The 14037-nt window shown below is 56.1% G+C and overlaps 1 protein-coding gene and 1 long non-coding RNA gene across 11 annotated transcripts in view; one reads left to right on the top strand and one right to left on the bottom strand.

Moving 5' to 3' along the window:
* Positions 1 to 3399: 3399 nt before the first annotated feature.
* On the top strand, positions 3400 to 13537 carry LOC123580342. 2 transcript variants are annotated; one of them, XR_006703264.1, is made up of 4 exons: positions 3405 to 3736; positions 10565 to 11335; positions 12499 to 12711; positions 13175 to 13537. It is a non-coding gene; the product is annotated as an uncharacterized LOC123580342 (long non-coding RNA). The 2 variants fall into 2 exon arrangements; XR_006703263.1 differs by having other exon boundaries at positions 3400 to 3736; positions 10565 to 12711.
* HM13 (histocompatibility minor 13) overlaps positions 6510 to 14037 on the bottom strand; it is a 38910-nt gene continuing 31382 nt past the window's right edge. For 4 of the 9 annotated variants that reach the window (XR_006703259.1, XR_006703260.1, XR_006703261.1 and 1 more), the window contains 3 exons: positions 9755 to 9840; positions 7821 to 8023; positions 6802 to 6974 (listed from right to left, as the gene is read on the bottom strand). Coding sequence is in view for 5 of the 9 variants with exons in the window: in XM_045444977.1 (XP_045300933.1) it covers positions 6872 to 6974; positions 7877 to 8023; positions 9755 to 9840 (336 nt within the window). In the remaining 4 variants the exon portion in view is untranslated. Of the gene's footprint in view, positions 6975 to 7820; positions 8024 to 9754; positions 9841 to 14037 lie in introns of all 9 variants that reach the window. The other 5 variants (XM_045444972.1, XM_045444976.1, XM_045444973.1 and 2 more) reach the window with 2 other exon arrangements.

Raw genomic sequence — 14037 nt, forward strand, 5'->3', positions numbered from 1 at the left:
ACACACGTAGGCAGGAAGAAAGTTGCAGAAGTTCCTCCAAGTCAAGCTTTTCCAAAAACCCTTTCATAAGCCTAGACACTCTCCCAGTCAGGCACGATCGATCTTGCTGTCTCTCACACGCACACCAAGGCAGGCATCTGCTCACAAACACACACCCTTAAACACAGCACAAGTGCATGTTCACAGACGCAACCAGGTGGAGGCACGTCTACAACACTGTCCCACATAAGATGTCCTCGTGCTTACGACATACTCGTACAGACCCAAGCACACAGGGATTCTCGAAAGAACACATTCGGTCTCGCTCTCGCAGGCACACACACGTACTCCTAAGTGCACAGGGCAACTCTCCAGAAGAGAGGACCCGGGTCCAGCAGAGAGGGCCTTGGCCCCTCCCCCAACTCCACACTTGGGCAGCTGGCTCCCCAGCCTTGGCCCCTGGGTTTTCTCTACTGTCCCCCACCATTTGTGACACGTGTGTCTAGTGTGCCTCCACCCCCTCTCCCCCATTCCAGCTGGGGTGCCCCAGCTGGCCCTTGGGGGAGCCCGAGAAGCGGTGGGCATCCAGCTCTTAGCAGCAAGGGTGGGCACCTGCCTGCGGGGGACAGGCACGTGGAGGCCTTGAATGCAGAGCCAAGGGGCTCATTCTTCTCTGGGTTTCCTTCCGCTGTCCCCGCAGGGCTGCTCCCAGGCGGGCATGGGGCCGGGCCACTCCACTCTTTAGCTTTGAGGAGGGCAGGGCCCAGAGGGGAGGAAGGGCTCACCGCAGATCCCAGCGGGTCTCATCCGCCACACAGGGGTCTGCCTTCACATGCAGATAGCCTGTTTGTCTCACCTGGTCTGCCTTTAAATGACAAAAAAGGTTGGATGCAGTCAGGGCATTAGCTGAGTTGACAACTGACCAAAATGGGAAGGGGAAGGTTGTTAAGTGTGGAAACAAAAAAAGATGTCAACATAGATGCAGCCTAGATATAATTTGCGTTACAAAAAAGACATAATGAGCATTAAAAAAAAAACAAAAAACCCAAATCTGAAATCCATGTTCAAGTATCAACGGCAGGCAATAATCTCTGGGTGGCAGGAGTATGCTGTTTTCCCATTTTTAAAACACATATTCTAATTTTCTACAGGGCATGGATGCAGCTTCTGGATATAGTAACAGGTTTTTGTAAGTGATTGTTTAATGGCATAAAAAATGACAAGGAGGTGGTGGCCTCATGGGAGCCCAGAGCTTGGGCAGGCTCTTGATTGCAGGTGGGCGGTGGCTGGTGCCTTCTCTTCTGTGCCTTTATTTTCCTCATCTGTATAATGGAGACTCGCCACATGGAGGGCGATGTGAGCTTTAAGGGTGTACTGCATGTAAATGCTTGGTGCTCGGGACACAGTAAGTGCTCGATAAAGGCAGCTGCTCTTCTTATTCTTCCAGTGAAGGTTTTCTGCTTACACTGCCAGGGGACAGTGTCATCTGTACTGCCCGCAGGGAAGGGTGTGCGCGAGTCCCCTAGGCTGACTTCCTGTGCAGGTTCACACGCATACAGATCCGCCCATGTGCGCACACCCAAACCGTGCACATTGCACACACGTGGAACATCACGTACATGCACAAAGTGCATGCAAACAGGGGCCAGACCCTTGGCCCAGGGCCCCTCGGTGGGCGGTGCTGACACCCTCTCAGTTCTCCACCTCCAGCACCCTCGTCCCCCCGATTCTTTCAGCTGAAAGTCTCTGGAAATCGAGGCTTTTTCCTGGCACCTCACCAGGGCCAGGGCTGCTTCAGGGGTCTTAGGACGTTTGTAAGGGTGAGAGTGGTGTGGGTTGAATGACCTCCAAGCAGGGGTGCCCGGGTGGTTCAGTTGGTAAAGCATCAGACTCTTGATTTCGGCTCAGGTTAGGTCATGATCTCAGGGTTTGTGAGATTGGAGTCCCACATCCGGCTCTGCGCTGACAGCATGGAGCCTGCTTGGGATTCTCTCTCTGCCCCTCCCCTGCTGGCGTGTGCACTCTTTCTCTCAAAAAATAAACATGAAAAAACCCCCAAAAACCTCCAAGGAAAAGGACAGAGGTAAGTAGAGCTGGGACATCTGGGGTTGTGGCCCTGCTGTGCTACAGAGGGACATCTGGATGAACTTGGGTCCACTCTCTGGCCTGCTCTCGTCTATTCATGTCCATGGCCCTTGCCCTATCATCACTATCACTGGCCTGTAGCTCCACACCTGGCTTCCTGACCTCCATCTCTAACGCTTAGAAAGGACCATGTCACTCCCTTGCTCAGAATCCTTCCTTGGATCCCCACTGCCTCCAGGATAAAACCTACACTCCTTGGCCTGGCCTGTGGGACCTGCTTACCTTTCCTCATTTCTTACTCTTTCTCACTCTGCTGGCTCTCTCACTCTTTCTCACTCTCGCTCATCTGGCCCCTCTGCTCAGACTGGATCTCTCCTGGAAGCTGTGATCTCTCCTCTGTGTATTTGACTTGGAGTCCAACAAATTGGCGTGCAAATCACATCCTTGCCATTTCCTAGCTCTTCAGGACCCTGGGCAGGTTTCAGACCCTTCCTGAGTTTTAGATGCCTCCTTTGCCAGAGGCAGATAATAGTTAATATTTCTTTCTGCTGGGGTTGGATTTCTTTTTATTCTCCATTTCATTTGTATTATTTCAATTGTATTTGTTTTTGAAAAGTATGTTCACCTGGCTCAAAATTTTAAAAATACAAAATATACAAAAGAATACCAATACAACAGAATTTTCCTCCCAAGCTGACCAATTCCTTTTTATCTTTCTGGCCCTCAAATTTACCCCAATAATATCTCTTTTTACACATCTGGTAGATGCTTTGGTAAATATCATCTATGGAGGACCTGTTACGTGTGCTTCCCGTGATGATTTCACTTAATCCTCACAGCCACGCACGAGGTAGATGGGGAAACAGGCTCAGAGACAAGAAGCCACTTGCTTGAAGCTATACCTCTGGTAAGCGGTGGACTCAAGGTAACGTGTGTTCGTTTATGAAGTGCCTACTATGTGTCAGGCCCCTAGGGTACTGAGTGTCCTCATCTTTCGGCCATTGGGCCAGGTTCAAATGGTGGCGAGGGCGGCTCAGCCCTCTCAGAGTTGGTATTCTAGTGGAGATGGCCCATCACCGTCACCCCTTTTCCCGGGTAAGGGAACAAAGGAACAGAAGGGCAAGAAACTGCCCCGTGTCATGTGGTGCTGAGAAAAGAGCTAGGAAAAGCAGACCCGTTCCACTGGTGGGGAAACTGAGGGCCAGAGAAAGGGAGAGGTTTGCCCAAGGGAGTTCAGGGACCACACCCGCTGACCAGACACCACGCTTGGCCGCTTGGCCCCTCCCCACAGGGGGCGGCCCCAGATCGGGCCCCGCCCCCGGCGCTCGCGGCCGCGTCCCTGGCAGCCCGGGCGGCCGTTTCCTGCCTGCGTCGCTGGGCGGGCGGCCGGCCCATCTGGCGGCCCCCAAGAGGCGGCGCGGGGAGGCGGCCCAGACTCGCTGGAGCCAGGCGCCGGCCCGCGCCCCCCGCCCGCCCGGAGAGCCCAGGTGTGGCCGCGGCGGGGGTGGGGGTGGTGCCTTCCTTCCCGCTCGGCCCTTCCTGACGCACCCGCGGGCAGGATGCGTCCGCCTCCCAAGACCCGGCCTGGAATCGCGGAGGGAATCCCAGCGGTGGGAAAGCCGGCTGGGGTCGGAGCACCCCTCCCCAGTATCCACTCCTTGTGAGACCCCGGGTAAGGCTTGCCCTTCCTTGGCGGGGTGGGGCCCAGTCTTCCCACGTGTGCAAGGACAGATGAACTCTGACCTCTTGGATCTCGAAAGCTCTCGCCTTGCCTCTAAGGAACCCCGGACAAGACTGTGGAAACCGGAGGCACCACTCCTGCCGCAAGTGTTGACATTATTCACTTTTTCAGCCGTCTCAAGTCTATTTCCCCATCACAGTTTCAGCTCGGGAGGGGGGGGCCTGACCTGTGTTCCCTGCCGTGCCCACCGACTTGACCGGTGTCCAGCTCATTCCTGGTGCTGAGCTCTGACAGGGTTATCTCAAGGCTTTAACCCCAGAGGTTGGAGCGGCCCTGGGAGGGTCTTACCCATTTCACAGCTGAGGAAACAGGACAGAGCGGGCAGGCCCCTCTAGGCGCAGGGTGGCAGCCAGCCCTGCTCCGCCAGATGCTGACCCTCTTCTCCAGCGCTGCTCCCAAGGAAGGGAACCCGGAATCCAGTATCCTGATTTATGTCAAACAGCACCTGTGGTGAACATCGTGGTCTTGGAAGCCAGACATCCTGGGTTTAGATTCCCCCCTGAGCACTTAATGTCTCTTTGCTTCAGTTCCCTTTATCTGTAAAAATGATGGCACTACCTTACAGGGTTGTTATAACGATCACATAAATGTTTTTAAAATACATAACATCTTGCTAGAAACATGTTAAATACAAAGGAAATTGTATCAGGGCTCTCAGCAGGGCTGGTCCTCCCCATTGGAGCCCCCTGCTGCCTACTGTAGTCAGGGGAAATGGGAGGCCAGAGAGGAACACTTCCTCTATCAGGGACAGAACTTGGGGGTTTTGGAGCAGTTTGTTTCCCAAGAGTCCACCCCTACCCCAGGGTGAGGCTGGCACCAGGCCCACCCAGAGCCCTGCCCAGCCACCCGCCCACCCCCACCTCTCCCGCGTGCAGGCCCAATCCGTGCCCGGCCTGGTGCCATTTTTCCATGGGACTCTGGCGGTGGCGGTTCACATCTGGAGTCTAGACTCGGAGGCTCTGCGGGCCGGGCCTACCGCCCGGGCTGGGCCACCGCTGCCCGCTGTTTGCTCAGCTGAAGCTGGTTAATTGGAATTAGAGTGGCCTCTGCGGTGCCGGCTGGCCGGGCGGGCCCTGGATGGCCGCTGCCGAGGTCTGTGGAACATCTGGCCGGGCCAGGACGGTCATTAGGTGGCAGGCGCCCGGCGCCACTGCCACCTCAGCCTCCGCCGGGGGCCGGCGGTGACTCAATGAAGCCTTTGTGGGCCCTGGGCCGCAGAGCCAACCATGCTGTGTGCCTGGGCTGCCTGCCCCATCTGCTGCCCTCAGAGGGGCCTTGTTCCAGGACCACACGGCCTCCCCTCTGGAGGCGGCAGGAGCCGGCAGAGATCCGAGAAGCCCCTGAAAGGGACCCCACGGCTGGGAGAAACCTTTTGAGATTTCCTACCCTTCCTTGCCTTCTCTGTAGGCCCAGAGAAATTGGGCGGCTGTCTCAAAGGTGCCCAGAACGGCAGTCAGTGACGCAGGCCCAGGGTCTAGAGGGAAGCTGCACAGTCCTTAGGAACTTTGGAATTCAGCGTGGATTGCTTGAGGTCATATCCACCTCCGTGGGCAACCCACCTCAATTGTCTCATTTGCACAAGGGGACTAATACTAGCACCTGGAGCCTAAGACGGAAATGAAGTGAAATCCCGTATGGAGGTGTGATTATTATAGAGATACTTCCTATTCTCTGCTCATACTTGTCTTCTGGCCACCTCCAAACTGTCTGGAAGCCACTGTTATTTCCAGCCTTTGAACCCGAAGCTTGGGCAGGAGAGCTCTGGAATGGGAGTTGGAGGCCTGAGTCTCAGACTGGTGGTCACCCCCTCCCACTTGTTTCTCCACCCAGTGACCCCGCATCAGGCAGGTGGAGAAGGGTGGTGCCCATGCCTCGCCTGGTCCACTGGAGATTCTCCTACAGGTCTGGGCTGCTTGCTGTCTTCAGCAAACTTTGGAGAAACGCTGGCTCTGAGATCTCCAGCTCTCGGGCCTGGATCACCTCCCAGAAGCACTGGGCCTCCTGTCCTCCCACTCCAGCCTCTCAGGGGCCCTGGCCCCTGTGCTGTGAGTGGCGTCAATGTGGGGGTGGGGTGGGGTGGGGTGGGTGGCTTCTAGCAATAGCATCTTCCTGGCCTTGCACAGTCCTTGTGGGAACAACCCTGGGAATGAGCAGAATAGGAATGATGGGGGCTTGATCTCCAGGGTGACCTAGAGTCCAAGTGCTCTCCAGCTGAAGCCAAATGGACATCAGGCCCAGAGAAGCAGGCTCCTGCCAGCCTGGGAATAAAATTTAAACTCATCCCTGGGATCCATGAGGCCCTGCACATTTCACTAGCTTTGCAGATACTGGTCCCCTTGCAGAGTCAGGTCGACTTTTTGGTACTTTCCTTGCGGACTTGCTGGGGTGGGTGGGTGACACACAGAGCACCTGTCCCACAGCCTCATAGCCCCCAAATGTTGGAGGAAGTGGCAAGGAGAACTGAAAGGTTGGGGGGGGGGGGGGGGGGATGAAGGCAGGCTCGTGGGCCCCCTCTGCTGGCTAGAGGGTATCCATGGGAGGCTGAGCTAGCCAGGCACTGGGTGGGCATCCAGGAGTACGGAAGGACCTGGAGGTCGGGGCCTCTCCCCCAGGTTGTGAGAGTTCACAGTCCCCAGGAAGGGGCTTGCAGGGAAGTTTCTGGGTGGGAGGGTGAGAGCTAGTAAAGTCAATGCAAGATGCTGGGTGCAGAGAACCCCTCCAGGGGCACAGTGGCCTGCCCGGGCAATGGGATGAATTTTTAATGTAAGGCAAAGTCAGTCCACAATACAAAAGTCTAAAAATCAGACCCACTTTTCCCACCTGGCCTCTGGGAGGGTGGGGGAGTTTGGGGGCTTCCTTTGCCTGCAGGGGAGGTGAAGGGGCAGAAGAAGGCCGGAGAAGGGGGAAGAGGGAATCAGGCCATGGGAGGCCCTGCTGGAGGGATCCTGCTGCCCCCGCCCCTCTCCCGGAGCTGCCAGGCCTCCTGCGCCCTCTGCCCGTGCAGGCCTATGCTGGTCCGTCCCCGCCTGCCTGGCCTGGCCCTCAGAGGGTCAGGCACCAGCCGCATCATTTCTCCTTCTTCTCCAGCCCCTTCGATGCCGAGGCCTCTGTTCCCTCTTTGGATCCCTCTGTCACTGCTGCTGGATCCTTAGGATTTGACTCTTCATAACTGACCAAAAAACAAAACAATAAAAAACAACACATTTAGAGGAGGCGGAGGGCAGAATCTCTGGGCCCCGCCTCCCCACCATCCCAGGAAAATCCCTGGGCACACGAGGAACACCAGCCTGGCATCCATGGCCCAGCATCTTCCAGTACTTGGCCCTGGCCCCACTGTATGCCCTCCTCAGACAGGCTGCTCTCTCCTTTCTCTGTGCCTGGTGGTGCCACGAGGTGGCAAGGGCAGTGGCAGATGGAAGAAGGGCTGGTTGGGCTTGGGTGGACTAACTTTAAGCTTCTTGAACTTTCCACTGGAGAGAGTGGGGAAAAAATGGGGCAACCAGGACGAGGCTATGGAGATGGGCTGCTTCCCAGAGCACATGGCAAGGGTCAAACAACTCAGCCCCAGGGGTGCAGGCAGGTAGGGGATTGCTCTACTGGCAAGTAGCAAGGTGCCACTCTCGAAGGCCACCACCCTGGCTTAGCTCTTGCTATGGGCCCCATTTATTGAACAACTGAGTTCACACCAAGGATAGTACCTGTATCTCTTCCCCAGGTGAACCCCATGAGGCAGGAATGTGCCCACTTACAGATGAACAGAGCGAGGCTCCGGGAGAGGAAAGTGATCTGCCCAGGGTTACATGTAAGAATATCTACTCCTGGACGACAAGGGCTGTACTGTCCGCTCTCTCGCATGAGCCCCACGCTATCGGTGAGGACAGTGAGGTTCTAGAGCCCTGCTCCCGGCCCTGAGGCTGGGTGTAGTGACTGCCTCATGGCTGTGGAGGTGCCACTTGCTGCCTGCCCCTGGCAATGCTCCCTGCCCCGTACACTGGAGCTGGGATGTCTGCCCTACCTTGGGCCCCGGGGCAGTGGGGGGAAGCGGGCAGGTGGACACCCGCCAGGCATTACATGGCGCTGGGATTCTGCGGGCGCCGGCGGCGAGGGCCAGCTAGCTTCTGCTGCATGGAGTCGGCCAGGCTGGCTGGGGAGCCCGAGACTGTGGGGAAGTGGGTGAGTCTCGGGGTGTGAGGCAGGATTTCCGCCGAGGACTCGTAGCTGTGTGAGAGACAGAGAAGACAGAAAAAAGAGATGGAGAGGAAAAGACGGGGGAGGACAGAGACTTCTCTTGCAATGAGCAGGGAGCAGAGCCGTGTCTTAATTTTGTCTTCTTCTGCACTTTTGGACTCCGCGGAAAGAAGCCGGAATTACTAGGAGAATAAAATGATGCACCCGTACAAGGGGACACTATGCAGCTGTGCAAAAGAACAAGGATGCTCTAGATGTGCACGTGCTGCTGCAGAAACGTCTCTGAGATCTACCGTGGTGTGAAAAACCCAGATGCAGAATGCTCGGAGAGGGCCACCGGCTGTGCAGGAGCGTGCACGCACACACGTGCTGTTAGGAGCAAAGTGCTCTCGGAACGTCTATGCGACAGAGCTCTGAGATGGCTGGGGTGTCAGGGGGTTTTCCTTTCCATGGCTATGAAATTTGGAGCCATGTGACTGTGTCACCTATTTAAAAATAAACAAGTGAATAAAAAAAAAGGAGAGAGCCTCGTAAGGGAAAAGTAAAATAAAAGGTAAGGTGGAGAATTAGGGAGAGATGGAGAAAGAGAGAGACCACCTGCTTTTTCACCTTAACCAGAGGATATCCTAGGGGTGGGGGCAGAAGGGGTGTAGAGTGCCTAAGTGGTAGAATATTCAGGGGAGCCCAGCACCGAACAGGTGCCCTGGCTGTGGATATTCAGAGCTTGGCCCAGTGTCGACACAACAGGACTGGGACTGGCGGGAGGGGGTTACCCCAAGGCGGGGGGGTGGCGGAGAATGGATGAGCCAGAGGGTGAGGGCAGGTGCTAAGCTCAGACATCAGATCCCACCCCTGCCCCCAGATCTGCCTCCAAGTTCATCCCCCAGCCTTGCGTGAGTCCACAGGGCTTTGCCCGGCCAGGAGATTCGGGCAGGCAGGTTGGGAGCCTGGGGCTTCCAGGCAAGACAGGGAGGGCAGAGGCAGGTACGGGGGAGGGGGTGAGTCACAGGTTCCCCTGCAGGCAGCCAGGTGCACAGATGGCCCTGGCAGGCACTCGAGGGACAACTTGGAGGCCAGGCAGGTGGAGCTGGGTGGAAGGCCCCTGAGTGGGCAGCTTCAGTCGCAGCTGGCAGCTATTTCTGGGTCCCTGGCAGGCGGGGTCAGTGGTGCTGGGGAACAGACACCTGTCAGAGTCACGCAGGCCTTGGGGTATGGGTGGGGCTGTGCACAGGGCGTGGCAGGTGTGCGTATGGCCACGGGGAAGGGGTATGTGTGTGAGTGAGACATTTGCTGAGACAGAGCTGTGGGTCAGAGCCATTGAGGCGGCTCAACAGGGACTGACATTTGATTTCCAACCTGAGGCACCTCCCACCACACTAGGATCCTCCCTATTACTCACATGGGAAAGCTGAGGCCGGGGAAAGGAAGGACATGCCTGAAGTCATGTGGCAGAGTCAGGCTGGGAACCCAGGGCTCCTGACAGTGGGGCAGCCTGGGGGGAAACTCTCCCAGCCAGTCCCTTCTCAAGACCCAGCAGGCATCTGGATGTGGGGGCTGCCTTCCCCTGGCTCTCGGCCCGAGGAAAGGTGCCCGCTGGCGCCACAGGCCAGGCACCCACATGCTGGCAGAAAGGACAAGAGGTGGGCTGGTGGCAGGAACAATGTTCCCCTGGAGACGTGTACAAGCAGCCCCGGCAGGCCCCACTAGCTGCCTGCAGGTGCACCTGGGCCATGCGGACGTCCGCCCCCCGCCCTGCCTTACCTGAACATCTCTGTCACTTCTCCCTTGGCCAGTGCCACCAGGACGGGAAAGCCGATGCAGGCGGGGACCAGGTATAGAAGGGCAGGCTATGAGAGAACAGAGGCTGGTGACGAAATGCTGTATAGGGTACCTGCTCAGGGCCACGCCCATCACTCCAACCCTCTTCTGGAAGCAACTGAGGGACAATGACTGCCCAGGTTCCCAGAGCAAGTCAGTGGCTGGGCCCTTACCTGGGGCTCCTGGCTCTCTGACCAGGCTGCTCCTCCCTGGGAGGGAATGCAAGGAACCCAAAAAAACTCAAGCATGCAGGGCTTTAAGGGTCCCCAGGAGTCTGGCTGGCAGTATCCTAATCACCTGGGACATCAGGTTCAAACAAACAACTTCCTGGGTGGGTCCTAGTCCCAGAGACTAGGGGGGGTGGCTGAGTACGGATGAGCCAGAGGGTGAGGGCAGGTGCCGAGCTCAGGCTTCGGATCTCATCCCTGCTTCCCGAGTCTGAGGGTGGAAGTCTGCGTCCTTAACAAACACTCCAGGAGGTGTTGTTACAATAACATGACCCAGGCAGTCTGGCTCCAGAGCCTGTGTGTGGAGACTCCTGCTGAAGCTGGGTTTGGAGGGCAGGATGGAGCATGTGCTGGACACACTATGCCGAGCTCAGCCTCCCAAGGAACACTTCAGCCCATCTCCAATTCCCTATGACCATCCTCTTGTTCACAGGAGGAAGGCTGAGGCTTCGGGAGGACAGGGGACAGCACAGGCCTCAGCTATTAAACGGTAAACTGGGGACTGAACCTATTCTTTTCCCCACAGCATCCGAAAGTTGGACATTACTGCCCAGCCCTCCATGACCACCAATGCTCCCAAGGGCCTGAAGACCCCGTGAGACGTGACCCCACTTCCTTCTCCAATGTCACCTGACCTGCCCTACTCTGGCCACAATGACCTGATTTTGGTCCTCCTTGTCACCTCCAGCCACAAGACCTCTGCACCGGCAGTTTCTGCTGCCTGGGATGCTCTTCCCACCTTTGCCTAGACTCCTCCTCCTTGGACCTCTGCTCAGTTTTATTTCTCCGGGGAAGCCTTCCCTGGCACGGAGCCAGGCCCCCTTGTTATCCACTCTCAAGGCCCCCTGCCATGCCCTGCAGCATTCTCTGGCAATGTGGAGTGGAACACTGCTGTATCATTGCAGACTTCAGCCTCTCTGCTGCTAGGCTGTGAACTTCATGAGGGCTGGGTCCACGGCCGTCTTGGTCACTGCTCTATTCCTGGCATTTCAGGAGGAGGCCTGGTAAATCCTAAGCAAGTGGCTTCTTCATGGGTGCTCGCAAAGTTAAGAGGGTGTCTTGTAGATGTAAGGTGAGACCTCACTCTGAAGGGGAAGCCAGCCTCTGCTCAGAGGACAGGACTCCAGAGCCCCTCAAGCCTGACCTTCAGACCATTTCTTGGCATCTGCCATGCATGGGTCATGAACCACACCGCTTCCTATGTATTACTCTTGGAGCTAGTAACACAATCTGAGTTCTACAGACGATGCTACTGAGGTTTAGATAAGGAGAAATGACTCACCCAAGGCCACACGAGGTGTGTAAATGGCTGAGCTTTTCTCACTATATTAGGTGTTTGCTGAGTCAGGACTTGGGTGAGTTAGGCTTTAGGCCTTTTGGAGAGCGACAGAAATGACAATGACTAAAGTCCACACCAAAACCTGTGAAAGGCAGCCACAGCAGTACTCAGAGGAAAATCTATAACTCTAGGTGCATTTATTAGAAAACACCAAAGACTTGAAATAATTTTAACTTTCAAGTCAAGAAGCCAGAAAAAGAATAAAACACCAAAAAGTAGCAAATAATGAAGGCAAAAAGCAGAAATTTGTGAAACAGAAAATGAAATAAATACAAACTTAATAGAATTTAATTCCTGAAAAGATCTCCTTATACTTTACAGATGAAGAGACTGAGGCTCAGAGGAGGGAAAGGACTGCCCTAATCACACAAGCTGGCCAGGATGTGGCTTCAGGTGCCTCTGTCTCTAAGTCACCAGCACCAGGCTGGGCAAAGTACAGGGCTTCCCGGGGGAGGGTGGAAGAAGTGTGGCTCCCTCCAGGCCTGCCTGCCTCACTTGAGGGCTGGGGGCCACTGAGGCTCCTCTGAGAGGTGGCGACTTTGCTATCATCACAGGAATACACGCCTACTATTTTCCTTCCTCTCAAGGCACCGAGGAACCTCTCCAAAATTGGCGCTGAGGAGAGGCTAGGATGTATAGCTTGGGATGGTGAACTGGGTGTCAGGCTCCTGGCTTTCCATCTGGTCTCTGCTCTACTGTGTGACCACAGCTAAACTGCTTCCCTCTCTCTGTACAATGAGGACACTTGATCATCTTGGAGGGGGCTTTTCTAGGAGGCTGCCAGACCCCTGGCTTGGAGTGGGTTTTTGGTAGAGGCTACATGGGTTGAAAACCACTTAAGCAGCACCACTGGGACTTCCACCTAGGGAATTACTGGCACTGGGATTGCCTGTGTCATGGAGAGGAAGAGGGTCTTCAAGAAACAGGCTGCCCTTGTGTCCTGGATCCCCTTCCCAGGATTTCCAGGGGGAGGCCCACGTGGACGACGGGGCAATGGCTGGGCTGCTGCTTAGGGGGCAGCACAGGCCTGGGGCCAGGGGTCAGGAGTCCGGGGCTCCAGCCAGGGCCCAGCTTAACTTGCTGTGTGACCCAGGAAGTCTCCTTTTCTCTCTGGCCTACAGTGTCCCTGCACAGAGGACCACCTCTCCAGCCAGTAGGGGAGCTCCCAACCGGATCCTCGAGTCTAGCCCAGGCAGCAGGCTAGGCTGCCACCTGGTGGCCTCTGGGGGAATGGCTCCGGGCCTGGAATCTGGGCTGGGAGCAGAGACCTCCCAGAGGACTCTGAGTTCGTCCCCCAAGCCAGGCCCAGTCACTCTCGGAGACCTTCTTGTCAGGTGTGTGTCACTCTCGGCTTGCAGGCCATTTGGGGTAGAAGTGAGTAAGACATGGCTCCTCACTGGTTCTTGGTTTCTCTACCTATAGGCTAGGGGACTCTGGCCCTTGGACATTCTGTAGAAAGAGACTACTATTTGGTTCATAAACATCATAGGTACTGTAGGAACTAAATGAGTTAATGAGCAAAAGGGTTTAGCACAGCGCCTGGCACAGAGTAACTGCTCAACAAACAGCTCTTGTGATTAATTCAAAGGTGGCTTCTCTGTGGCTGGTGCCCTGGGGAGGGGAGAAAGCGGGGGAGCAGAGGATGGAGGGGACAGTGACAACAATGACAGCTACTACTACCTGGGCCAGGCACAACTGTGAGCACTTTCCTTACGCTAACTCATTTCGTCCTCAAAAAACTCCAAGCTAGCTACGATTAACTAATCTCACTTTTTTTTTCTTAATTAACTACCACAGGTAATCAAGCAGGACTTCTGCAACCTGCCCACAGTCCTGTTCTGAACAGATGGGGGAGTCTGGACTTCCTCCCCCCTGAGTCCCCTTGGCCTTCATTTCACCCAGCCTCTCCCACTGCCAGGGGTTCAGAGCCTGGGCTTGGTTTCCACATGTCACAATCTGGGATCCTTGCTCTAGCACATGCTTGCCATGTGGCACCGGACTTCCAATTCCCTTACCTGCTCGTGAGGACCCTCGGGAAGAACTGAATGGAGACTGGTGTACGGGAAGGGCCCTGCTCTCCAGTACTCAGCAAGCCCATCTGCTGGCGGTCTCCTCCTTGTCGCCCCCTCCTCAGGTCTCAATAAAAGCTCTCAGCCCTCATCCACCCTGCTTCACTCTGCGGCGGCTCAGTACCCATCTTGGTGGGAGGAGGAAGCAGAGGCTGGATGCTTGGGGAGTCAGGGAGGGCCCCGAGCAGCTTCTCCCTCATCCGGTAGGGTGGGCACCGGGCTGAAACACTCAACACCCACCCGACACTGTTCCACTGGCCCCACTCCTGAGGCTCAGAAGCTGCAGCCTCTCTTTCCCAGGCTCCCTGCAGTAGGGGCCACGTGACCCAGATCTGGCCCATGAGATTCGAGCAAAAATCTGACAAGTGTTCCGGGAGAGGTTCTGCCTTCCTGATGAAGGCCACAGGCGTGGCTGGTATCCATGCTCCTCTCCCTTGCCACTCATGTGCCTGTGCTCCCTGGAGAAGCAGCAGCATCCTGCCATGGGGGACAGGCCAAGGGTCACAGACGTGCGCACTCTGACATCGTTGGGGAGCACCTGCCTCTGGGTTGCTTGTGTATGCGACAGACAAGCCCCAGGTATGTAAGTCC

Source organism: Leopardus geoffroyi, chromosome A3 (assembly GCF_018350155.1).
Source record: "Leopardus geoffroyi isolate Oge1 chromosome A3, O.geoffroyi_Oge1_pat1.0, whole genome shotgun sequence".
Taxonomy (NCBI): Eukaryota; Metazoa; Chordata; class Mammalia; order Carnivora; family Felidae; genus Leopardus; species Leopardus geoffroyi.